This window comes from Arachis ipaensis, chromosome B6, assembly GCF_059453495.1.
Source record: "Arachis ipaensis isolate K30076 ecotype BB chromosome B6, ASM5945349v1, whole genome shotgun sequence".
Classification (NCBI taxonomy): domain Eukaryota; kingdom Viridiplantae; phylum Streptophyta; class Magnoliopsida; order Fabales; family Fabaceae; genus Arachis; species Arachis ipaensis.
In genome coordinates this window covers 94,259,164-94,284,089 of record NC_142441.1, presented here as the reverse complement: position 1 = coordinate 94,284,089, position 24,926 = coordinate 94,259,164, and the positions used below count along the sequence as shown (strand labels likewise).

General features: G+C 40.6%; 3 protein-coding genes across 3 annotated transcripts; all 3 read left to right on the top strand.

The window, feature by feature from the left end:
* Positions 1 to 1,268: 1,268 nt before the first annotated feature.
* LOC107646982 (uncharacterized) lies at positions 1,269 to 4,422 on the top strand. Its single transcript, XM_016351122.1, has 4 exons — positions 1,269 to 1,361; positions 2,932 to 3,369; positions 3,427 to 3,827; positions 3,981 to 4,422. Exons 1-4 carry the CDS (start codon positions 1,269 to 1,271, stop codon positions 4,420 to 4,422), a joined length of 1,374 nt encoding a protein of 457 aa, XP_016206608.1.
* Positions 4,423 to 11,853: 7,431 nt separating this feature from the next.
* LOC107640986 (uncharacterized) lies at positions 11,854 to 13,221 on the top strand. Its single transcript, XM_088490792.1, has one exon. The coding sequence runs from the start codon at positions 11,854 to 11,856 to the stop codon at positions 13,219 to 13,221; it is 1,368 nt and encodes a 455-aa protein (XP_088346918.1).
* Positions 13,222 to 13,409: 188 nt separating this feature from the next.
* On the top strand, positions 13,410 to 14,492 carry LOC148561833 (uncharacterized). Its single transcript, XM_088492193.1, has 4 exons — positions 13,410 to 13,713; positions 13,817 to 14,021; positions 14,124 to 14,263; positions 14,347 to 14,492. The coding sequence occupies exons 1-4, from the start codon at positions 13,410 to 13,412 to the stop codon at positions 14,490 to 14,492; spliced, it is 795 nt and encodes a 264-aa protein (XP_088348319.1).
* Positions 14,493 to 24,926: the final 10,434 nt, after the last annotated feature.

Genomic DNA, 24,926 nt, shown 5'->3' with positions numbered 1-24,926 from the left:
ATCATCTGAGGTTCTCGATCATACTGGAATAGGATTCACCCTCCTTTTGCGTCTGTCACTATGCCCAGCACTCTCGAGTTTGAAGTTCGTCACAGTCATTCAATTCCAGAGTCCTACTCGGAATACCACAGACAAGGTTTAGACTTTCCGGACTCTCATGAATGCCGCCATCAATCTAGCTTATACCACGAAGATTCTGACTAAGAGATCCAAGAGATACTTATTCAATCGAAGGTAGAACGGAAGTGGTTGTCAGGCACGCGTTCATGGGAATGATGATGATTGTCACGTTCATCACATTCATGTTGAAGTGCGAATGAATATCTTAGAAGTGGAATAAGTTGAATTGAATTGAAAAACAGTAGTACTTTGCATTAATTCATGAGGAACAGCAGAGCTCCACACCTTAATCTATGGAGTGTAGAAACTCTATCGTTGAAAATACATAAGTGATGAAGGTCCAGGCATGGCCGAATGGCCAGCTCCCATGATCTAAGAACCAGACGTCCCAAGATGTTCGAAGATGTCTAATACAATAGTAAAAAGTTCTATTTATAATAAACTAGCTACTAGGATTTACAGAAGTAAGTAATTGATGCTTAAATCCACTTCCGGGGCCCACTTGGTGTGTGCTTGGGCTGAGCTTGAATGTTACACGTGAAGAGGCTCTTTCTGGAGTTGAACGCCAGGTTGTAACGTATTTCTGGCGTTCAACTCTGGTTCGTGACGTGTTTCTGGCGTTTAACTCCAGACAGCAGCGTAGAACTGGCGTTCAACGCCCTTTTACGTCATCTAAAATCAGCCAAAGTATGGACTATTATATATTGCTGGAAAGCCCTAGATGTTTACTTTCCAACGCAATTGGAAGCGTGCCAATTTGAGTTCTGTAGCTCCAGAAAAGTCACTTTGAGTGCAGGGAGGTCAGAATCCAACAGCATCAGCAGTCCTTCTTCAACCTCTGAATCTGATTTTTGCTCATGTCCCTCAATTTCAGCCAGAAAATATCTGAAATCACAGAAAAACACACAAACTCATAGTAAAGTCCAGAAATGTGAATTTAACATAAAAACTAATGAAAACATCCCTAAAAGTAACTAGATCCTACTAAAAACATACTAAAAACAATGCCAAAAAGCGTATAAATTATCCGCTCATCACACACCCCTGTGTGTACGCACACTTTGAGAAATCTTCCTGGGCGGGCGCACGCACACCCTTGTGCGGAAGCACATGCCCTGTTTCTCAAATTTATGTTTGGGTATGAGAGCATGGGATATAATGTAAGGGTTTTAGTTGATGATTTTTATGAAAAATTAGAAAACGGAGGATTAGGTCTCGGGTGTACTGAGGGTGGTTTGATGGTATGTGAAGGATGATTGATATATGAGATGAAAAATGAGGAAATATTGAGTTCAGAATTGAAATGTGAATTTACAGTGGTTGAGGTGAGTCAAGGACTCTGAATGAGATGATGGACCCAAGTATACAGAAAATGTTTTCTGAAAAACCATTGAAGTACCGATTTATACTGAGATTATGAGACGCTATGCGCTCGGCAGGGACGGTGGTTAATCCCGCTTATGTTGAGATGTGAGGTCTGAGGCAAGAGTATCCCGCTCGCATCCCTTCGGATCAAGAGCGTGCAGGCGCAAACCCCGGACAGTGATCCAAGCACTATATCTCGGGGGTTCCCATTGATGATTCCAAAGGGCGACACCTCCATGTAGATGTGTTGGGTTGACAGTTGAACCGACAATGTGATATCACAACCAGTAGGACAGACATTCATCATATGCATTTTCTATCTGTTTGTATGCTTTGACTACTTGTAATGGCTTGCCTATTTGTATAACATGCCTAATTGCTATTTGAATAAATTGCCTTACATGCCAATACTTGTGTTTTACTTGCATTGTATATAATTGTGATTTTCTACTGGGATTGAGGAGGTTCGGAAGGCGGTGGCGATGGGATCACATGGAGGATAGGATGGTGAAGACTGTGGGACAACGGTGTTTGGTTAGAGTAGAAATCCCCTAAGATAGATTACCTGGTTTATTTATGTTAATGTTTATATAATTATGCTTATTTGTTTTAGTATGCCTTAAGATTAAATTCTTGTGATGGATATGAAGTCTAGGATTGTCTTTGGCATCCCAGTATCTTATATCCTACATCATTGGGCACTGTTACCATACTGAGAACCTCTGGTTCTCATACCATATTTCTGTTGTGCTTTTCAGATGCAGGTTGCAACCCACCTCGGTGAGTTACCTGGATGGTGACAGAAGTAGAGGATCCGGGTACCTTTTGAGTCTTTTGATTTATTTTGCTATACATCTCTCACTTTTGTATTTTGTTTTGCCTAGAGGCATGTATTGAGAGGACAAAATTTGTATAAGCTGTTTTTACTGTCAGTTTTTTTGTATGTCTGTATATATGGCTAGCCGGCTTAAACTCCACGAGCTGTGGCTAGATTCTTGTGATATTACACTATTATATTTTGATATATCTTGTCTATATCTTGTGCTTTAAGTTAGTAGCTTCGATAGTACGCTTGCACTTTTCAAATCCTATTTTTAGCTATATCCTTCATCGGGCTTCTAGTTTATATTAATCCTTTCTATATATTATATGTATGAGCTTAGAATTGTCGTAATCTCTGATTAACCTTTGCTTTACTATGTGAAGTAAAGCTTAGGCTAATTAGGGTGTTACATTTAGTGGTATCAGAGCGGTTCGTCTTCGTGAGCCTGAGGGATGGACCGATTGTGCTTCATTGCATACTCTGTCTGTCTTTTCTTTGATGCTATTAGGTTATCTGTTTGATATTGCATAGCATGCATGTTTGTGAGTGCCTATTTGGGATAATTGAAGCACTAGGATTTTGATATTGAGTCTGATCACCTTGATATCGATTGTTTGGTGCAGATAGGAACCCTAATGGCCACTCGCGGACGAGATCGGGCCCGTTCACGAGAAAGTAGGAATGCGCAACCGGCTGACAACCATGCCAAATTCATGGCGGCCATGGCTAATCTGGCAAACACCATGGAAGCTAATGCTGCTGCGACTCTGCAAGCTATGCAGAGGTTAGGCCAACTGACTGGAAACAGAAATGGGAATGGTGAAGGGAATGCCAATGATAATGCTGAGGGAAACAGCGATAACACGGGAGGTGTTCCGATGAGCTTGGCGATGTTCCTCAAGGTTCATCTGCCAATTTTCCGAGGATCAACTAATCCTACTAAAGCGGACAACTGGTTCCAGGCCATGGAGCATGCTTTACAGGCGCAGCACGTTCCGAATAATCAATATGTTGAATTTGCTGCTTATCAGCTAGCAGGAGAGGCCCAGCACTGGTGGCAAGTAGAGTGCCGCTTGTTACAGCTTTAGAACGCTGACGTTCTGTGGGACATATTTCAGACGGCCTTCTATAAGAAGTACTTTCCTGAGTCTGCGAGTGAAGCAAAGGAGATGGAAATGATGCAGCTGAAGCAACATTCCTTGGCAGTGGTGGACTACACAAGCAAGTTTGAGGAGCTTTGTAGGTTTTCTCAGGTGTGTCAGGGTGCCCCAGAGACTTATGAATGCTGGAAATGTATAAAGTATCAGAGGGGGTTGAAGGATAGTATTATGACTACTGTGGCGCCTATGGAGATCCGTGTTTTCTCCGACTTGGTGAACAAAGCAAGAGTGATTGAAGAGTATGCCAAGACTGTAGTGGCATCCAAGGATACACATGAATGGAATACTAGTAAGGGACGTGGAAAGTATTTCCATCCGAGAGGTCAAAGCTTCAGGAGAGGAGGATATCTGCCTCAAAAGTAAGGAGGCTTTAGAAAGAACAATCATAATCAGTTTCAGTATGCTAAGGGGAGAGAAAATCAGAGTAAGAATTCACCAAATTTGACTTGTGTGCGTTGTGGGCGTTTTCATCCTTATGATTCATGCAAGATTGGTTTAGGTGGTTGCTTCAGTTGTGGGTTTCCTGGCCACATTGCGAGGGATTGCACTCATGGGAGGAACCAGAATGCGGGCCAGAGTCAGCATCAAGGTCGAGTCTTTGCTGTGAACGCTAATGATGCTTCTAAGGCAGATCCATTGATGAGAGGTATTTGTTTGATTGGTGATAAATCTTTAGTTGCATTGTATGATACTGGAGCATTGCATTCATTTATTTTATTTGATAAGGTTGAGGAACTAGGCTTGAATGTGTCAGAGTTAGAATTTGATCTGTATGTACATACTCTGCATCAGACGGTTATGACTAGGTCAGGGTGTAGGAAAGTAGGTTTCAAGCTTGAGGGTAGAGACTTTGTGTATGACTTCATCTGTTTGCCAATGATTGGGTTGGAGATGATTTTGGGGTTTGATTGGTTGTCAAAGAATCGAGTGTTATTGGATTGCTTTGAGTGGTAAATTCAGTTTATGCCGGAAGAAGAAAATAGAGCAGTGATAGCTGAGGGGTGACAGGCTTCCAAGGGTGTATTGGTAAATATTTTCTCCAATAAAACCTCGTTGCAAGTATAGCTCTACCAACAACAATTCTCAGGGGTGAAATTTAGAGAGGGATTTGGTTGTCACAAGTTCAACCCCAATAGAAATAACCGAAGTATTCAAACCTCGGGTCGTCTCACAAGAAATGGGCAAACATGTGCTTTAACATTGGTTAGAAATCCGGGGTTGTGAGTTATGAGCAAGAAAATAAATGGGAATCTTAACAAGCAAGTAATCTTAAATTGCAACAAACTAATTCAACTATCTAAGCAAAACATGAGCAATTCCAATGAACAAGCAACATTCCACTTAATTCTATTATAAACCAAGCAAGTAACTGTAACTAAAGCAAATAATTTGGGAAAATTAGTTTTCAAATATGAATAATAAAAGCAACTCTTGGCTAGGCATGGGAATTGGGGTCACGATCCTTGTCTAACAACCGTATCTTGACAATTATGAGGAACCAAGCTCATTAAGTCTACCCTCAAAGTCTTAAGTACGTGATATCTAATCCTAGACTTGAAGTACGTCAAATGGCTTTGATCACATCAACCCATAAGTCCCAACCTACCTACTAATTGGATTAGTAGTGGGTTGGCATCAATGAGTATCAAATTGACCACCAAGGGCTCCCAAATCATCAAATCTATTAGACCCAATGACTCAAGTTTACCCAATTCCCTTGACCTAGGCCAAGAGTAAAGAAGACTACTCCATAATCAAAGTAAACAATTCATCAAACACTTGGTAAGCATTAACAAAAGACATGTTCAAAATAGTAATTAAATTGAAATCTACAAGTACCCACTAACAATTATCAACATACAATCATCCAAACAACAAGATTAAACATAGAAATCATCAATGTAACATCAACAAGTCAAGATTCACAACATTCATGAAATGGGTATAAAATGACAATTGACAAGAATTCATAAAACTATCACTAGATATAAGCAAAATTGTAACAAGAAATTCAAATTGAACAATTAAAACTAGTAATTAATAAGATCCAATTCATAAATCAACAAGGGAAGATCAAATTAAAACTAGTTCTAAAGAGGAACAAGGGTTTCTCTCTCTAGAATAACCAAAGAACCAAAAACTAGCTAAAATTATGTCTTAGTGTAAAAATGATTGATCTCCCCTTTCCTCCTAGCATCCTTGGGTCTTTTCCATGCAGAAACAGTTTGAAATTGGGCCTGATGAGCCTCAGAAATCGCCAGGCACGATTTCCTTTAATGAGGTCACGTGCAGCTTCCCACGCGTGCGCGCCAAGTGCGCGTGCGCGTCGATAGGAATCTTCTGATCCGTGCGGATGCGTCCATCCTTGCGCGCCGCTTCCAGCCAATCCCATCCACGCGTCCGCATAGAGTGCGCGGGCGTGCCGATGCTGCTTTTCCCAAGATTTCAATTCTTCATGTTCCTCCCTCTTTGTACATGCTTTCTCCCTCTCTTCTAAGTTATTCCTACCCTATAATTCCTGAAATTACTCAACAAATACACTACGGCATCGAATGGCAATAGAAGAGGATTAAAATATGGCAATTTTAAGGCAAAATAAGCATGTTTTCCATCATGGAGCAATATTGGGAAGTGAACACAAAACCATGCATTTGTTGCGAATAAGTGTGAGAAATATTGATAAAATTCCCCAAAATAATCACAAGATAAACTACAAAATCGGAGTTTATCAAATCTCCCCACACTTAAACCAAGCATGTCCTCATGCTTAAAATAAAAAGACCAAAGATCATGATGGGAAAGGGTTTATGAAATGCAAACTACCTAAATAGATGCATGCAACTAATGTAAAATCATCTACCTACTTGGTCAAGAATAAATCTATCCTCCAAGAATACATGTGAGCATATAGGGTGAAAATAGTATGTGATTCATGAATCCTACCAAATTGAACATCACCATGGAATGCATATGACTTGCTAAACGAATGCTTGTGAAAGCCGGGAATAAGCATTGAGCATCGAACCCTCACCGGAAGTGTGTCCGCTCTATTCGCTCAAGTGTATAGGGTTCGTCACTCAATCTTCTCCTAATCATGCTTTCCAAGATTTGTCTTTCATCTAACAATCGACAATTACTTAATGCATGCTTACAAGTATCATGAGGTCTTATTCATGGGTTGTAACGGGGCTAGGGTAAAGGTAAGGATGTATATGGCCACGTGGGCTTAAAATTTGAGTCCTTGATCAACCTAGGATCCACTAGACACATAGAACAACCTATACAACTACAATATATTACCTAGCCACCCTTGAGTTTTACTCTTTTTCCATACTCATGTATTCTTTTCAATTCACACCCATATGCATTGTTTTTGTTACTTTATTTTGGGGCATCTTTGTCCCCTTTCATTGCTTTCTCTCTTTTATTATTATTATTATTATTTTTTTATTATTATCCCCTTTTTCTTGGGGTTTCTTTGTGAACAAAAGTTTCACTGCATACAGTTTCGTCATTCAACACATGAGTATGTTCCCAAATCCTAGAATTTTTCAATTACACTACAATTACACAGCTGTATATCTACCCGAATTTCCCAAGTATACCCTCCTATTTGAATGACACACATCCTAACTTACCTAAGCTAATCAAGGATTCAAGTTTAGGGACATTCATGGTTTTTCACTTAGGGTTGTTTATGTGCTCTATTTAAGAACAAAAGGGTTTATCATGGGCTCAAAATTGGTTAGCAACGGTAGATAAAAGGGTTAAGGCTATTTAGGAAAAGTGACTATTGAAATGATGGCCTCAATCATGTAAATGCATTCATACACCAAGCAATGGACATATAGAATCAGACAAAGCAAGGATCACAATCATAGAGAGAGAGAGATATGCACACAAGAATGGAAATAATGGTTAAAAGATGTAACCATGCAATAGGCTCAAAACTTTCATGCTTGTGTTCTTAGCTCAATCACTATGTTCCAAAATATATTCTTAAAGCAAGTTTACTGCAAAAAAAAAAAAATTTCAGAATTTTAGTAGGTCACCCAGGACACAGTTTCTTGAAAAGGAAGTTATTGTTTTGACCAAGTAACTCTATAGAAACTAACTATCATGCAAGGGTATTTACAAGCAAAACTAACTACACATGCAATATACTAACTTCTAAGCAAAAGATAAATCTATGGGTATTGAGGGGAAGAGAATGTTACCCATGGAGATCGGTCGAACGACCTCCCCACACTTTAGAAATTAGCACGGTCCTCCGTGCTACGAATAATACGCAAGGGACGGTCGGGACCAGAACCTTCACTATCCCCATCATCAGAGCTCCCATCACTTGGGTTTGAGATGGATGTGAACATTTCGGGTTCCTCCATGCTAGGGGTAACACAATGTAGAAGCTTCGTGATGTAAGTGTACCGGCGGTGGTTGCGCCGCTCATATCTATCAAGCTTCCAGTGAAGATCTTCTATCTTTTGATGTGTGGATCTCAGTGGTGGTGATGATGAGCTAGAAGGAAAAAGAAGTGACGGGGCCATGTCGAGGCTTGGTTTGCTCATGGGAAGGTGTAGGTATTTCCCGTTTGGGACCACATCGCCCTTAGCCGGAACTATGATCTTTTTGTTCTTGGCTTCCCAAGAAACACCCACAGTAGCAACTAAGTCATACACCAATGCTGAAAATGGCAAATTACCCCGGTCGTGAACTTGACTCATCGCTTGCTTGACAAGAAGCGGAATATTCACCGGCTTCTTCGTGAGAACACACCAAATAAGCAAGGCGAAGTCTACCGTGAGGGACGACTTGTGGGTGCTAGGTAGCACATAGTGGGATAGGATCTGGGCCCAAGCTCTAGCTTCCACAGTGAGGAAGCGAGCGTCAATGCTCTTGGGCCTCATCCGGAGTCGACCTTGGGTCCAAAATGTCCCTGGCTCAGCAATGACTCGGAGAATCGAGTCCCAATTGAATCCATACTTCTCTCGCTGACGTAAGACTTCTTGGTAGCCATCCAAGTCACTTGGCACTGGTAGGACATTAAGCACTTGCTGAATAGCCTCTTCTGAAATTGTGACTTGCTTTCGGCGCATGTATACCGATTGAAGAGAGGGAAGATGGTAGTTAGTGTAGAATTCTTCCACCCAAGAGAGGTTGATTTCCCTTGGTTTCCTCAAAAGAAACTCCCATCCTCGCTGTTTAATGCGGGGCAAAATATAAGGAGCGACCTTGTCCGGCGGAGCGAGTAGATGCTCAGGATGATAGTTCCTTACAGCTATGGAGGGGAACATAAGTTCACAAAAGCGGTTGGGGAACCTTGAGGAATCTTTTACAGGTTTGCCCTTGTCATTCTCATCAAAAGGAGCGGGTGTCTTCCCTTTCTTAGATAGGGGTTTGGCTCCTAATGAAGAGCGCGCCTTAGAATTTGACTTTTGGGGTGCCCTTTTTGCGGCCGGTTTTCTCGAAGCTATCTCCTTGCCTTTCTTGGTGGCCATCCTGAAAAGGAAGAGAAGGAAGGAAAACGTTAAACCCAAGAATCAATTTGACAAAAAACATGCAAGTGACTTGTGATGCCCATGATGAATGTAAATGCAAGGGTCATAACACTTGGCATGGGAGGCAAGAGGAAGTAAAGCATGCAATGGCATGAGAAGAGTAGTCTCAAGCATCCATAATAAAGAGCAAGTCATGTTCAATTAATATCTAATTGGCAAGTATAAACTTTAAGCACACAAATTAGACTCAATGCATTTAAGAGAAAGTAAGTGAATGAGGAGGGAGCACCAATTTGAAAAATATATGGCTAAAATGAACCAAAATGGTATATGTGCATTTCCTCGAACACTTGGCGTGCAATAATCAAGCAATGAGCAATTATGAGATACTAAACCAATTCAAATCCCAAAATGGAACATCAATCATCATATAAACATCACACAATGGGAAAGATAAGAAAAAGAATGACAAAAGATCTATTAATGCAAATTAATCTCAAATTCAACATCCATGGAGAAATAAGGAAAAAGGAAAGATAAGCAAACAAAAAGCAAGAAATATCATCATGCAAGTAAAAGGGAAACTAAGTAAAGCAATAAGAAGCATCTAACTAGAGGAAATAATGCAAGAGAAAATAAAGAAGAGAAGTAGAAGAAGTGAAACCTTGAAAAGTATGAAGGAACAAGGTTGAATCTTCTTTTGTGAAGATGAGAAAGAAAATGGGAGAGGTGTAGTGCCACCGAAAAAAGTTGGTTGTCGCCGGTGAGTGGCCGGAGACAGTGGTGGTGGGGTAGGGAAGAAGAAGAGGAGAAGGGAGATGATGGAGGGAGAAGGAAAAGAAACTAAGAAAGAAAAGGATTTGAGAGAAAGAAAAACAGGGCAAGGCGCGAAGTATAAAACTGACTCACGCAACTGGCGTGCGCGCAAGGTGCGCTGGCGCGTCGGTGAGGATGCTAGCAGGGGACGCGTGCACGTCAGTGGCGCACGTGCACTGTGCGCTGGCGCGTCGGTGCCCTTCTTCAAAGAAATATTTTTGTTTTCTTTATCTTTTTCACATCCTATCTATATGAACATTCTACCTATCCAACAAAAGCAACAAAGCTAGCATTCCTATGCACTCAATCAATCATCAAAAGATCACAAAATTCACAAGAAACTAAAGATACGAACAAGAGGGTATAAACAAGGAAGATCTTACCACGGTGGGGTGCCTCCCACCAAGCACTTTTCTTTAACGTCCTAAAGTTGGACGGTCCTTTTCTTAAGCTTTCTCTCTCCTTGGTGCATCCTCCAATATGTACACCTCTAGCTCTCTTGGGGGCTTGCAACCATGATACTTCTTCACTCTATGTCCATTCACTTTGAAAGTTGCTTCACTCTTGGGATCAAGCAATTCCACCACTCCGTAGAGCTTCATCTCCTTCACCTTGAAAGGTCCTTCCCATCTAGAACGGAGCTTGCCAGGCATAAATCGGAGCCTTGAGTTGTAGAGGAGGACCTCATCACCTTCTTGAAAGTCCTTCTTCCGGATGTGATGGTCATGAAATGCCTTAGTCTTTTCCTTGTAAATTCGGGCATTCTCATATGACTCGTTCCTCAAACACTCAAGCTCTTCTAGTTGTAACTTCCTAGCTTCACCCGCCTTGGCTAAATCCATGTTGCTGGTAGCACGAATCACGAATCACGAATCACACTTTTCACAACGCGTGCCACTGACCAGCAAGCAATGTTCTGAAAACCGGACCGGACCGGCCGGTTCGACCGGTTTAACCGTGAACCGGCGATGCAGACGGTCCGGTCCTCCTGTAGAAACCGTCCTGGAAAGAACCGGCAACGAACCGGCGAACCGGCCAAAAACCGGCCGGTTGGGCCGAACCGGTAACCGGCCGATTCTGAATAAACGACGTCGTTTCGTTATTTAAAAAAAAAAAAAAGAAACCCTTAACCCGACCCGACCCGACCCGAAGAGCACCCTGACCCGGTGACCCCAACCACCCCCCGAATCCCTAATTCTGTGTGTTGTTCATCTTCGTGAGAGAAGAGAACAGAGAATAAGAGAAGACTGAAGCTGAACCCTCCACGCCCGAACCCCAGCCTGCCACCGCCCCCTCCTTCGTCGCCGCGGTCACCGGTCAACAGCCCAACCGCCGTCGCTTGGTCGTCAACCCAAGTAACCCTCCTTCTTCGCCTGGTTCCCTGCCCAGTAGCCAGCCGTCTGCCTCGTCTTCATCTGCCCCGTCCCATCGTTTTCATCGTCGCGCGGTGAGTAACTCGTCTCTGCTCATCTTTGTTCTTCACTTCTTTGCCTCTGTGAACTTCGACTTGCCTCTGTGAACTTCAACTTGCCTCTGTGAACTGACTTCCTCTTCCTCTGCTCATCTTTGTTCTTTGCCTCTGTGAACATCTTTGTTAGTAACCTGGTTTGCAGCTCAATTTCTGTTTGTTAGTAACTTGGTTTGCAGCTCAATTTCTGTTTGTTAGTAACTTGGTTTGCAGCTCAAATTCTGTTTCTTGGTAACTTGGTTTGCAGCTCAATTTCTGGTTGTTGGTAACTTGATTTGCAGCTCAATTTCTGTTTGTTCTTAACTTGGTTTGCAGCTGAATTTCTGTGTGTTGCACTGTTGCTCAATTTCTGTTTGTAGTTCAATTTGTGTTTGTAGTTCAATTTCTGTGTGTTGCTCAAATTTCTGTTTTGTAGCTCAAATTTGTTACTGTTTTGTACTTTGTTAATGCTGGAAACGGACTCGGTTTTGCATATTTGTTGACTGGCTGAATTTCTCAAATTTGTTTTGCTGTGGCTGTTTAGAATTGTTAGAATTGTTAGAATTGTTAATGTTTATTGCTGTGGCTGTTTTTAATTTCATATATGTTTTATTAATTTTAGTTATGGAAGATAGTATTAATCAAGAAGCAACTGCTGATAACAATGATTCTGTGAATAATAACATGCCTGCCGATACTCCTATTTCGAATGATGCTGCTAATCCTAATTCCCGTAGTGCTAACGATAGTCAGTCACAAGGTTCTTCGAACCTTAGGGGAAAAACAGATTTAGCTTGGAAATATGTTGCTCTACAAACAGTGAATGGAAAACCACAGTATCAATGTTTATTTTGTCTACAAGTTTTCAATGGAGGTGGAATTCACAGGATGAAGAAACATCTAGCAAAGATTACCGGAGACGTGAAAAAATGTCCTAAAGTTCCATATGATGTGGAAAAACAGATGGAAAGTTTGTTGAAAGATATTCAGGCCAGCAAAAAGAAAAGAAAAGTAAGTTTTGGTGAAGAGGGTGGTGATGAGGTAGAGGATGCAATTGATGAGGCAATCCAAGAAGAACAGGAACAGCAGCGTACCTCGAATCAGCAAGGAGTTGGAGGCGATCCAAAGAAAAACGCCAAAGTCATTCCTCCTATGTTTGCACCAAGAACAACTCCAGGAGCTCAACCAAGTATTAAGAGTGTTTTGCAAAACAAAGAGGCGATACACGAGGTTGATAAACGATTTGCTCGGTGGCTTTTGGATTGTAAAATTCCATTTAATGCTGTGATGTCGCCATATTTCCAAGATATGTTGGATGGTGTTGCTGGTATTGGACCTGGTTACAAGGGGCCTTCTTATGATAAGTTAAGGGTTCATTTGTTGGCTGATCTTAAAAGAGAAAGTCAAATGCTAGTTGATAGTTATAGGAGTGCATGGAAGGAAACTGGATGTACCCTCATGGCTGATGGTTGGACAGATCAAAGACAAAGGACGTTAATCAATTTCTTGGTGTATTGTTCTAAAGGTTTGTGCTTTGTGAAATCAGTAGATGCTTCCAGTATGGTAAAAAATGCTTCACACTTGTGTACTTTGTTTTCTGAGGTGATTGAATGGATTGGCCCAAATAATATTGTGCATGTTGTGACTGACAATGCGGCCAATTATGTTGCTGCTGGTAGGCTTATCAATAGAAAATATGATAATATCTATTGGTCACCATGTGCTGCTCATTGCCTTAATCTTATTTTAAAAGATATAAGCAGCATGGCGCATATTTCTAACCTTGCAACTCGTGCTTCAAAGATCACAGTATTTGTGTACAATCATACGGTTTTCTTATCTTGGCTAAGACAAAGACCTCGTTGGAGAGAAATTGTACGTCCTGGTGCAACCCGGTTTGCAACTGTGTTTATTACATTGAAGAGCATCTTTGACCGTAAAAAGGAGTTGCAACAATTGGTTGTAGATTCAATTTCACTGATCACAAATTAGGAAGGAGTGCTACTGGTAGAGCTGTGAGTGCTATCATTCTGGACGCCAAATTTTGGGATGATTGCTTTACTGTATGTAAACTTGTGGGCCCTCTAATTTACTTGCTGAGGGTTGTTGATGCTGATGACCCCCCATCTTTGGGATATGTTTATGAAGGAATGCTAAGGGCATAAGATGCAATTAAGGATATGTTTAGGCAATCCAAGACTGCATATCAGCCGTACACAGATATTATCAACTCAAGATGGGACAAGCATTTGAAGAAAGATCTTCATGCGGCAGCTTACTTCCTGAATCCTAAATTCTTTTTTAATGAAAATTATAAAGAAGCACCTGATGTTATGCGAGGTTTGCTTGATCTTGTTACCTTGTATTGCAAGTGTAACAATTTGGATTCAGTTCAGGCAATGAAAGAAATACATTTATATAGAGATCGGAAGGAAAGTTTTGATAGACAAGAAGTTATTCCAGCTGCATCTGAACTTAAGCTTGGTAAGAATATGGTTGAATATTTGTTTAATCAATAGTAACTTGTTTTGAGCTCCTATGTTCTTAATTAATATCTTATAATATGTTATGGTTTTATAATTGGTAGATGAATGGTGGAGGTTATTCGGAGGCTCTGCTCCATGTCTACAAAAGATAGCTGTTCGCATTCTTAGCCAAGCATCTGCTTCTTCTGGGTGTGAGAGAAATTGGAGCCTTTTTGACCAGATTCATACAAAAAGAAGAAATAGATTGGAGCATGATAGACTGAATGACATTGTTTATGTTACCTATAATTTGCGTCTTAAATCCAGGTAATATATGTTTCATAAAATACTATATTGTTTCATTTGTAATCTTTATCATAATAAATTTGTAAATTATTAAATCTCCATATATTGTATTTAACTTTTTAGGAAGGAAAAAGAAAAAAGAAAGCAAAAGACACAGCATGATCCAATTGATTATGAAAGTATCAGTCAAGTTGACTTCTGGGTGACTGAAGAGGTTGTAGAGAAAGAGCCTGATCTTCCTAGTAATGTGGATGACTTATTGCGTGCGTATAGTATATTTAGTTTCTAATGATTTATTAGAATGTTGTTAGTTTATCATATAATAATAACATTTCTATTTTATTAGGTGAAATTGATGCTGATTTATATCAAAGTGGCGGTGGTAGTGGTCTTTATGCTGCATCTCTTTCTTCTGCTGATCAGGGTGGGAATGAAGGTGAAGATCATCTCACCGAAGCAGATTTGCAACAAGTTCTTGTGGATTTTGATTGATAAACCATGATGTTGGGATTTAATATTTAGATATGCTTTTATTACTATTTAACTTTTGAGTTTGGATTTTGATAAGATCATATGTATTTGGTTGATGATATTTTATGTAGTGTTTTAAATTTCGAAGATATTTTAAGATTTATATCAGACTATAATTATATTTTAGGATGTGTATTTATAATTTATTTATTATTCTACTCTAAACGGTTTTTCCGGTTGAACCATCGGTTGAACCGGTTAAACCAGTGAACCAGTGAACCAGTGACTAGAGCGGTTTGATGACCGGTCCGGTTTTCTGAACCTTGCCAGCAAGTGCACTGGGTCGCCCAAGTAATACCTTACGTGAGTAAGGGTCGAATCCCACAGAGATTGTTGGTTTGAAGCAATCTATGGTTATCTTGTAAATCTTAGTCAGGAAATCAATTATGTTTATCAGTTGAATTATGAATAACCAGTAGAGCATAAATTAAAAGTTACTTGTTGTGTAGTAATGGAGAATATGTTGGAGTTTTGGAGATGCTTTGTCTTCTGAATCTCTGCTTTCCTCTGTCTTCTGATTCACGCACACACTTCCTCCTATGGCAAGCTGTGTGTTGGTGGATCACCGTTGTCAATGGCTACCTTCCAGTGAAAACTACGCTCACGCGCTCTGTCACAGCACGGCTAATCACCGGTTGGTTCTCGATCCGGTTGGAATAGGATTTACTATCCTTTTGCATCTGTCACTAATGCCCAGCCTTCAGGAGTTTGAAGCTCGTCACAGTCATTCAATCCTTGAATCCTACTCGGAATACCACAGACAAGGTTTAGACTTTCCGGATTCTCATGAATGCTGCCATCAGTTCTAGCTTATACCACGGAGATTCTGATTAAAGAATCTAAGAGATACTCATTCAATCGGATATAGAACGGAGGTGGTTGTCAGGCACACGTTCATGGTTTGAGGAAGGTGATGAATGTCACAGATCATCACCTTCATCACAGTTAAGCGCGAATGAACATCTTAGATAGGAACAAGCGTGTTTGAATGGAAAACAGGAATACTTGCATTAATTCATTTAGACACAGCAGAGCTCCTCACCCCCAACAATGGGGTTTAGAGACTCATGCCGTCAGAGAATACAAAGTTTAGATCTGAAATGTCATGAGATACAAAATAAGTCTCTAAAAGTTGTTTAAATACTAAACCAGTAGCCTAGGGTTACAAAATATGAGTGGACTATGATGGATGATGCAGAGATCCACTTCTGGGGCCCACTTGGTGTGCTGGGGCCCACTTGGTGTGTGCTGGGGCTGAGACTTTAAGCAATTCACGTGCAGAGGCCATTTGTGGAGTTGAACGCCAGTTTTTGTGCCAGTTTGGGCGTTCAACTCCAGTTTTTGATCCTTTTCTGGCGCTGGACGCCAGATTTGGGCAGAAGGCTAGCGTTGAACGCCAGTTTACGTCGTCAATTCTTGTGCAAAGTATGAACTATTATATATTGCTGGAAAGCCCTAGATGTCTACTTTATAACGAAATTGGAAGCACGCCATTTCGAGTTCTGTAGCTCCAGAAAATCCACTTTGAGTGCAGGGAGGTCAGAATCCAACAGCATCAGCAGTCCTTTTTCAGCCTGAATCAGATTTTTGCTCAGCTCCTTCAATTTCAGCCAGAAAAATACCTGAAATTACAGAAAAATACACAACTCATAGTAAAGTCCAGAAACATGAGTTTTTCCTAAAAACTACTGGAAATAAACTAAAAACTAACTAAAACATACTCAAAACTATATGAAATTATCCCCAAAAAGCGTATAAAATATCCGCTCATCACAACACCAAACTTAAACTGTTGCTTGTCCTCAAGCAACTAGACAAATAAAATAGAAGACTAATAGGTTGAGAAGCAATAATATCTCAGAGTTTTTGATTGAAGCTCAGATCCTAATTAGATGAGCGGGACTAGTAGCTTTTTGCTTCTGAACAGTTTTGGCATCTCACTTTATCCATTGAAGCTCAGAGTGATTGGCATCTATAGGAACTCAGAATTCAGATAGTGTTATTGATTCTCTTAGTTCAGTGTGATGATTCTTGAACACAGCTTCTTTATGAGTCTTGGCCGTGGCCCTAAGCACTTTGTTTTCCAGTATTACTACCGGATACATAAATGCCACAGACACATAACTGGGTGAACCTTTTCAGATTGTGACTCAGCTTTGCTAAAGTCCCCAATTAGAGGTGTCCAGAGTTCTTAAGCACACTCTTCTTTTTGCTTTGGACCTTGACTTTAACCGCTCAGTCTCAAGTTTTCACTTGACACCTTCACGCCACAAGCACATGGTTAGGGACAGCTTGATTTAGCCGCTTAGGCCAGGATTTTATTCCTTTTTGGCCCTCCTATCCACTGATGCTCAAAGCCTTGGGATCCTTTTTATTACCCTTGCCTTTTGGTTTTAAGGGCTTTGGCTTTTTCTGCTTGCTTTCTCTTTTTCTTTCTTTCTCTCTCTCTTTTTTTTTTTTTTTCTGCAAGCTTTGTTCTTTGCTGCTTTTTCTTGCTTCAAGAATCATTTTTATGATTTTTCAGATTCTCAATAACATGTCTCATGTTCATCATTCTTTCAAGAGCTAACATATTTAACAGTCTTAAACAACAAATTCAAAAGATATATGCACTGTTCAAGCATTCATTCAGAAGACAGAAAGCATTGCCACCACATTTAACTAATTAGAATTTCTCTTATCAAAACTCGAAATTTTATTGCTTCTTATTTAAAAGATCTACTATTTTATTCATGTTTGCTGATGATGAGAAAAATAAACTATAGCTTAATTGGAGATAAAATCAAAATAGACTAATTACTACTATATGACTCCTAAGGTAAAATTAAAATAAGAACAGTTATCACAGAGTTAAGGCTAAGATTAGAACTCAACAACCTTGAGGTTTGGGAAGTGGATGTTCCTCTAGTCTGTGAGGTGCTTGGTCCTTCAAGAGAGAATTTCTGGCGCTTCAGTTCCTTTAAATCACGCCCTTGCTCCTCTTGGAGTGGGTTGTTTTCCTTTAGGGGCCATGATCTTAGTGATCACGGATAAGCACACCAAACTTAGAGCTTTGCTTGTCCTCAAGCAAAAGAAAAAGAAGGAGATGGGTAGAAGGAGAGCTCCTCCCCACCATCCTGGCATTTGAACGCCCAAACACTGCCTGTTTTGGGCGTTCAATGCCCAATTGCTGCTATCCTGGGCGTTCAACGCCCAGTTGTTGCCCTTTTCTGGCGTTGAACGCCAGATAGCTATCCTTACTGGCGTCCAGCGCCCACTGGATGCCCATTTTGGGCGCTGAACGCCCAAAATGGCCTTGCCAGTAAGCTCCCTATCTCTGTTTTGTGTGTAGATTCCTTCTGTAACCCTGTAAACTTATGCAAATGATTCTTTACCTTAGTGTCAGTGAACTTTATATAAACAAATAAAAATAAAAATAGGGCAAAATGCTTAGAGGATTGTTGCCCCATGGCTGGGTTGCCTCCCAGCAAGCGCTTCTTTATTGTCTTTAGCTGGACCTTGCTGAGCTTTTAATCTAGCTTCAGCCTTGAGCATTCTTGCTCAATGTTGCCCTCAAGATAATGCTTGATTCTCTGTCCATTGACAATGAACTTCTTATCAGAATCAATATCTTGAAGCTCCACATAACCATATGGTGATACACTTGTAATCACGTATGGTCCCCTCCACCGGGATTTCAGTTTCCCGGGGAATAGCCTGAGTCTAGAGTTAAACAATAGAACCTTCTGTCCTGGTTCAAAGATTCTAGATGACAGCTTTCTGTCATGCCACTTTTTTGATTTTTCTTTATAAAGCTTGGCATTTTCGAAAGCTGTGAATCTGAATTCCTCTAGCTCATTTAGCTGGAGCAATCGTTTTTCTCCTGCTAATTTGGCATCTAAGTTTAGGAATCTGGTTGCCCAGTAGGCCTTATGTTCCAGTTCCACGGGCAAGTGGCATGCCTTACCATACACGAGTTGGTATGGAGAGGTCCCTATAGGGGTCTTGAATGCTGTTCTATAAGCCCACAAAGCATCATCCAAGCTCCTTGCCCAATCCTTTCTACGGGTATTTACTGTCCGTTCCAGGATTCTCTTTAATTCTCTGTTAGAGACTTCAGCCTGCCCATTGGTTTGTGGATGATATGGAGTGGCCACCTTGTGGCGAATTCCATACCGAACCATGGCAGAGTAAAGCTGTTTATTGCAGAAGTGAGTGCCCCCATCACTGATTAACACTCTAGGGACACCAGACCTGCTAAAGATATGTTTCTGGAGGAATTTCAGCACTGTTTTAGTATCATTGGAGGGTGTGGCGATAGCCTCAACCCATTTTGATACATAGTCAACTGCCACCAGAATATAAGTGTTTGAGTATGATGGTGGAAAAGGTCCCATGAAGTCAATTCCCCATACATCAAACAACTCTATTTCCAAGATCCCTTGTTGAGGCATGGTGTAACCATGAGGCAGGTTACCAGCTCTTTGGCAACTGTCACAATTACGTACAAACTCTCGGGAATCTTTATAGAGTGTGGGCCAATAGAAGCCACATTGGAGGACCTTGGTGGCTGTTCGCTCACCTCCGAAATGACCTCCATATTGAGATCCATGGCAATGCCATAAGATTCTCTGTGCTTCCTCTCTGGGGACACACCTACGGATAATTCCGTCTGCACATCTCTTAAAGAGATAGGGCTCATCCCACAAGTAGTACTTTGCATCAGTAATTAGTTTCTTTTTTTGTATTCTATTGTACTCCTTGGGTATGAACCTTGCAGCTTTATAGTTTGCAATATCGGCAAACCATGGTGCTTCCTGAATGGCAAATAGATGCTCATCAGGGAACGTCTCAGAGATCTCAAGGAAGGGGAGGGACGTCCCTTCCACTGGCTCTATCCGGGACAGATGATCAGCTACTTGGTTCTCTGTCCCTTTTCTGTCTCTTATTTCTATATCAAACTCTTGCAGAAGCAATACCCATCTGATGAGCCTGGGTTTTGAATCCTGCTTTGTGAGTAGATACTTAAGAGCAGCATGGTCAGTGTACACAATCACCTTTGATCCTACTAAGTAAGATCTGAACTTGTCAATGGCGTAAACCACTGCAAGTAATTCCTTTTCTGTGGTTGTGTAATTTTTCTGGGCATCATTTAAAACGCGACTGGCATAATAAATGACATGCAGAAGCTTGTCATGCCTCTGTCCCAGTACTGCACCAATGGCATGATCACTAGCATCACACATTAACTCAAATGGCAATGTCCAGTCTGGTGCAGAAATGACTGGTGCTGTGACCAGCTTAGCTTTCAGCGTTTCAAATGCCTGTAGGCATGCTGTGTCAAACACAAATGGCGTGTCAGCAGCTAGCAGATTGCTTAGGGGTTTTGCGATTTTTGAAAAATCCTTTATAAACCTCCTATAGAATCCTGCATGCCCCAGAAAGCTTCTGATTGCCTTAACATTGGCAGGTGGTGGTAATTTTTCAATTACCTCTATTTTTTCTTGATCTACCTCTATTCCCTTGTTTGAGATTTTATGCCCAAGAACAATTCCTTCAGTCACCATGAAGTGACACTTTTCCCAGTTTAAAACTAGGTTGGTTTCTTGGCATCTTTTCAGAACAAGTTTCAAGTGATCAAGACAGGAGCTGAATGAGTCTCCATATACTAAGAAGTCATCCATGAAGACTTCCAGAAATTTTTCCACCATATCAGAGAAAATAGAGAGCATGCATCTCTGGAAGGTTGCAGGTGCATTGCATAGCCCAAAGGGCATCCTTCTATAAGCAAACACTCCGGATGGACATGTGAATGCTGTTTTCTCTTGATCCTGGGGATCTACTGCAATCTGGTTATAGCCTGAGTAGCCATCCAAAAAGCAGTAATAATCATGACCTGCTAGTCTCTCTAGCATCTGGTCTATGAATGGTAAAGGAAAATGATCCTTTCTGGTGGCTGTATTGAGCCTTCTGTAGTCAATACACATGCGCCACCCTGTAACTGTTCTTGTAGGAACCAGTTCATTTTTTTCATTATGAATCACTGTCATGCCTCCCTTTTTTGGGACGACTTGAACAGGGCTCACCCAGGGGCTATCAGAAATGGGATAAATAATCCCAGCCTCTAGTAATTTGGTGACCTCTTTCTGCACCACTTCCTTCATGGCTGGATTTAGCCGCCTCTGTGGTTGAACCACTGGTTTGGCATTATCCTCCAATAGGATTTTGTGCATGCATCTAGCTGGGCTTATGCCCTTAAGATCACCTATGGACCACCCAAGAGCTGTCTTGTGTGTCCTTAGCACTTGAATAAGTGCTTCCTCTTCCTGTGAATTTAAGGCAGAGCTTATGATCACTGGAAAAGTGTCACCTTCTCCTAGAAATGCATATTTCAAGGATGGTGGCAGTGGCTTGAGCTCTGGTTTAGGAGGTTTTTCCTCTTTCAGAAGAAAGTTCAGAGGCTCTTTCATGTCCCCTGAATCCTCCAAATCAGGCTGAACATCTTTAAAGATGTTTTCCAACTCTGATTCGAGACTCTCAGCCATGTTGATCTCTTCTACCAAAGAGTCAATAAGGTCAACTTTCATGCAGTCTGTTGATGTGTCTGGATGTTGCATGGCTTTGACAGCGTTCAATTTGAACTCGTCATCGTTGACTCTCAGGGTTATTTCCCCCTGCTGGACGTCAATGAGGGATCGTCCAGTTGCTAGGAAGGGTCTTCCTAGAATGAGAGTAGCACTCTTGTGCTCCTCCATTTCCAGCACAACAAAGTCAGTGGGAAAGGCGAATGGCCCAACTCTGACAATCATGTCCTCAATCACGCCTGATGGGTATTTAGTGGAACCATCAGCAAGTTGGAGACATATCCGGGTTGGTTTAACTTCTTCAGTTAAGCCAAGCTTCCTGATAGTGGATGCAGGTATTAGGTTGATGCTTGCCCCAAGATCGCATAAGGCTGTCTTGGTGCAATCACCTTCCAATATGCATGGTATCAGAAAACTCCCAGGGTCTTTAAGCTTTTCAGGAAAGCTTTTCAGAATGACTGCACTGCATTCTTCAGTGAGGAGAACTCTTTCTGTTTCTCTCCACTCCTTTTTATGACTCAAGATCTCTTTCATGAACTTGGCATAAGAAGGTATTTGCTCAAGTGCCTCTGCAAAAGGAATCTTTATTTCAAGAGTCCTTAGATAATCTGCAATGCGAGCAAATTGCTTATCCTGCTCCTCTTTCCGGAGTTTTTGAGGATAAGGTATCTTGGCTTTATATTCCTCAACCTTAGTGGTTAAAGAAGCCTTTTTAGAGGGGTTGTTATCAGCACTTGTGTGTGTCTGATCCCTCACTGGCAATTGAATGCCAGAGTCAGAAGCTGGAGTGACGTTAGACGCCAGCTCACTGTCTGTTTCTGGCGCTGAACGCCAGTTTTGGGCATGGTCTGGGCGTTCAGCGCCAGCCTTCCACCCATTTTCTGGCATTTTGGTGCCAGAATTATTTTTCCCTGGGCTCTTACTGTCCTCAAGGGAATCTTTGGTGGGTTGCTTATTTCTTGAATTTTTGATGCCTTGAGGTAGGGTATTTAATGTTTTCCCACTTCTTAATTGAACTGCTTGGCATTCTTCTGCTATTTGCTTTGATAGCTACTGCTTTGTTTGCTTAAACTGTTCTTCCATATGTATATTAGCTATCCTTGTCTCTTGTAACCTGTCTTTGAATTCAGCTAGCTGCTTTGTTAGAAAATCTAATTGCTGATTGAATTCAGCAGCTTGTTTTACAGTACTGAATTCAGCAGTTACTGTTTTAACCTCTTCATTCATGGAAGGGTTGCTGCTTAGATACAGATGCTGATTCCTGGCAACTGTATCAATGAGCTCTTGAGCCTCTTCGATTGTCTTTCTCATATGGATAGATCCACCAGCTGAGTAATTTAAAGACATCTGAGCTCCTTCTGCAAGCCCATAGTAGAAGATGTCTAACTGAACCCACTCTGAAAACATTTCAGAGTGGCATTTTCGTAGCATCTCTCTGTATCTCTCCCAGGCATCATAAAGAGATTCATTATCTCCTTGTTTAAAGCCTTGGATGTCCAGCCTTAGCTGTGTCATCCTTTTTGGAGGGAAATATTGATTCAGGAATTTTTCTGTAAGCTGTTTCCATGTTCTTATGCTGGCCTTAGGTTGGTTATTTAACCACCTCTTAGCTTGATCTTTTACAGCAAATGGAAACAGTAATAGTCTGTAGACATCCTGATCTATTTCCTTATCATGTACTGTGTCAGCAATCTGTAGAATCTGTGCCAGAAACTCTGTAGGTTCTTCCTGTGGAAGACCGGAATACTGGCAACTTTGCTGCACCATGATAATGAGCTGAGGATTCAACTCAAAGCTACTAACTCCAATGGAGGGTATGCATATGCTACTCCCATATGAAGCAGTAGAGGGGTTAGAATATGACCCCAGAGTCCTCCTGGACTGTTCATTTCCACTTATGTCCATGATGGATTTCTATGGATATAACTTGGACTGATTTATCTTTTTATTTATTTTATTTTATAAGAAGTAAATACTTAAATAAAATAAAATAACTAAAAAGAATTTGAATTTTGAAAATTATTTTTTTTTTTCGTAAAAAAAATTAAAAATAATTAGTTAAAAAAAAAAACGAAATTTTTTTGAAAAAAGAGGGAAGATATTTTCGAAAATTAGAGAGAGAGAGTTAGTTAGGTAGTTTTGAAAAAGTTAAGAAACAAACAAAAAGTTAGTTAGTTAGTTGAAACAAATTTGAAAAGATAAGAAGTTAGGAAGTTAGAAGAGATATTTTGAAAAGATATTTTTGAATTTAGTGAGGAGAGAGAAAAACAATAAGATAGTACAAGATTTAAAATTTTTTAGATCTAATGCTCCTTGTTTTCGAAAAATTTGGAGGGAAAACACCAAGGAACACCAAACTTAAAAATTTTAAGATCAAGACACAAGGAAAACTCAAGAACACTTTGAAGACTCACAAGAACACAAGAACATGAAGGAAGAACACCAAACTTAAAATTTTTAGAAAACCAAACCAAAATTTTTGAAAATCAAAGGGGAATCAACAAGAAAACACCAAACTTAAAGTTTGGCACAAGATTTAATAGAAAAAATATTTTTGAAAAAGAAGGTTTTGAAAAGAGTATTAAAAGATTCTAACCCAATCAAATTAATGTTCTAGCCAAATGAGTTATGGGACCTTATTAAAGTTTGGCACAGGATTTAATAGAAAAATTATTTTTGAAAAAGGTTTTTTTTTTTTTTTTAAAATATGATAGCCAATTACCATGAACATAAACACCACGTTCTAATTAACTGAGCTATAAATTTAAAGTGTTTTAACAAGGGATAAATAATAAAAGACTCTAAACCAAAAAAAGAGAAGATTTTTCCTAATCTAAGCAACAAAATAATCCGTCAGTTGTTCAAACACGAAATATCCCCGGCAACGGCGCCAAAAACTTGGTAGCACGAATCACGAATCACACTTTTCACAACGCGTGCCACTGACCAGCAAGTGCACTGGGTCGTCCAACTAATACCTTACGTGAGTAAGGGTCGAATCCCACAGAGATTGTTGGTTTGAAGCAATCTATGGTTATCTTGTAAATCTTAGTCAGGAAATCAATTATGTTTATCAGTTGAATTATGAATAACCAGTAGAGCATAAATTAAAAGTTACTTGTTGTGTAGTAATGGAGAATATGTTGGAGTTTTGGAGATGCTTTGTCTTCTGAATCTCTGCTTTCCTCTGTCTTCTGATTCACGCACGCACGTCCTCCTATGGCAAGCTGTGTGTTGGTGGATCACCGTTGTCAATGGCTACCTTCCATCCTTCCAGTGAAAACTACGCTCACGCGCTCTGTCACAGCACGGCTAATCACCGGTTGGTTCTCGATCCGGTTGGAATAGGATTTACTATCCTTTTGCATCTGTCACTAACGCCCAGCCTTCAGGAGTTTGAAGCTCGTCACAGTCATTCAATCCTTGAATCCTACTCGGAATACCACAGACAAGGTTTAGACTTTCCGGATTCTCATGAATGCTGCCATCAGTTCTAGCTTATACCACGGAGATTCTGATTAAAGAATCTAAGAGATACTCATTCAATCGGATATAGAACGGAGGTGGTTGTCAGGCACACGTTCATGGTTTGAGGAAGGTGATGAATGTCACAGATCATCACCTTCATCACAGTTAAGCGCGAATGAACATCTTAGATAGGAACAAGCGTGTTTGAATGGAAAACAGGAATACTTGCATTAATTCATTTAGACACAGCAGAGCTCCTCACCCCCAACAATGGGGTTTAGAGACTCATGCCGTCAGAGAATACAAAGTTTAGATCTGAAATGTCATGAGATACAAAATAAGTCTCTAAAAGTTGTTTAAATAC

Bases quoted from the DNA above. Each gene is read 5' to 3' on its own strand.
- LOC107646982 (XM_016351122.1), top strand. From the start codon at position 1,269: ATGGGATATAATGTAAGGGTTTTAGTTGATGATTTTTATGAAAAATTA. The intron at 3,370-3,426 runs GTAGAGTGCCGC...GACATATTTCAG, and splicing joins AGGCCCAGCACTGGTGGCAA to ACGGCCTTCTATAAGAAGTA. The intron at 3,828-3,980 runs GTAAGGAGGCTT...TGGTTGCTTCAG, and splicing joins GGAGGATATCTGCCTCAAAA to TTGTGGGTTTCCTGGCCACA.
- LOC107640986 (XM_088490792.1), top strand. From the start codon at position 11,854: ATGGAAGATAGTATTAATCAAGAAGCAACTGCTGATAACAATGATTCT.
- LOC148561833 (XM_088492193.1), top strand. From the start codon at position 13,410: ATGTTTAGGCAATCCAAGACTGCATATCAGCCGTACACAGATATTATC. The intron at 13,714-13,816 runs GTAAGAATATGG...TATAATTGGTAG, and splicing joins TGCATCTGAACTTAAGCTTG to ATGAATGGTGGAGGTTATTC. The intron at 14,022-14,123 runs GTAATATATGTT...TTAACTTTTTAG, and splicing joins AATTTGCGTCTTAAATCCAG to GAAGGAAAAAGAAAAAAGAA.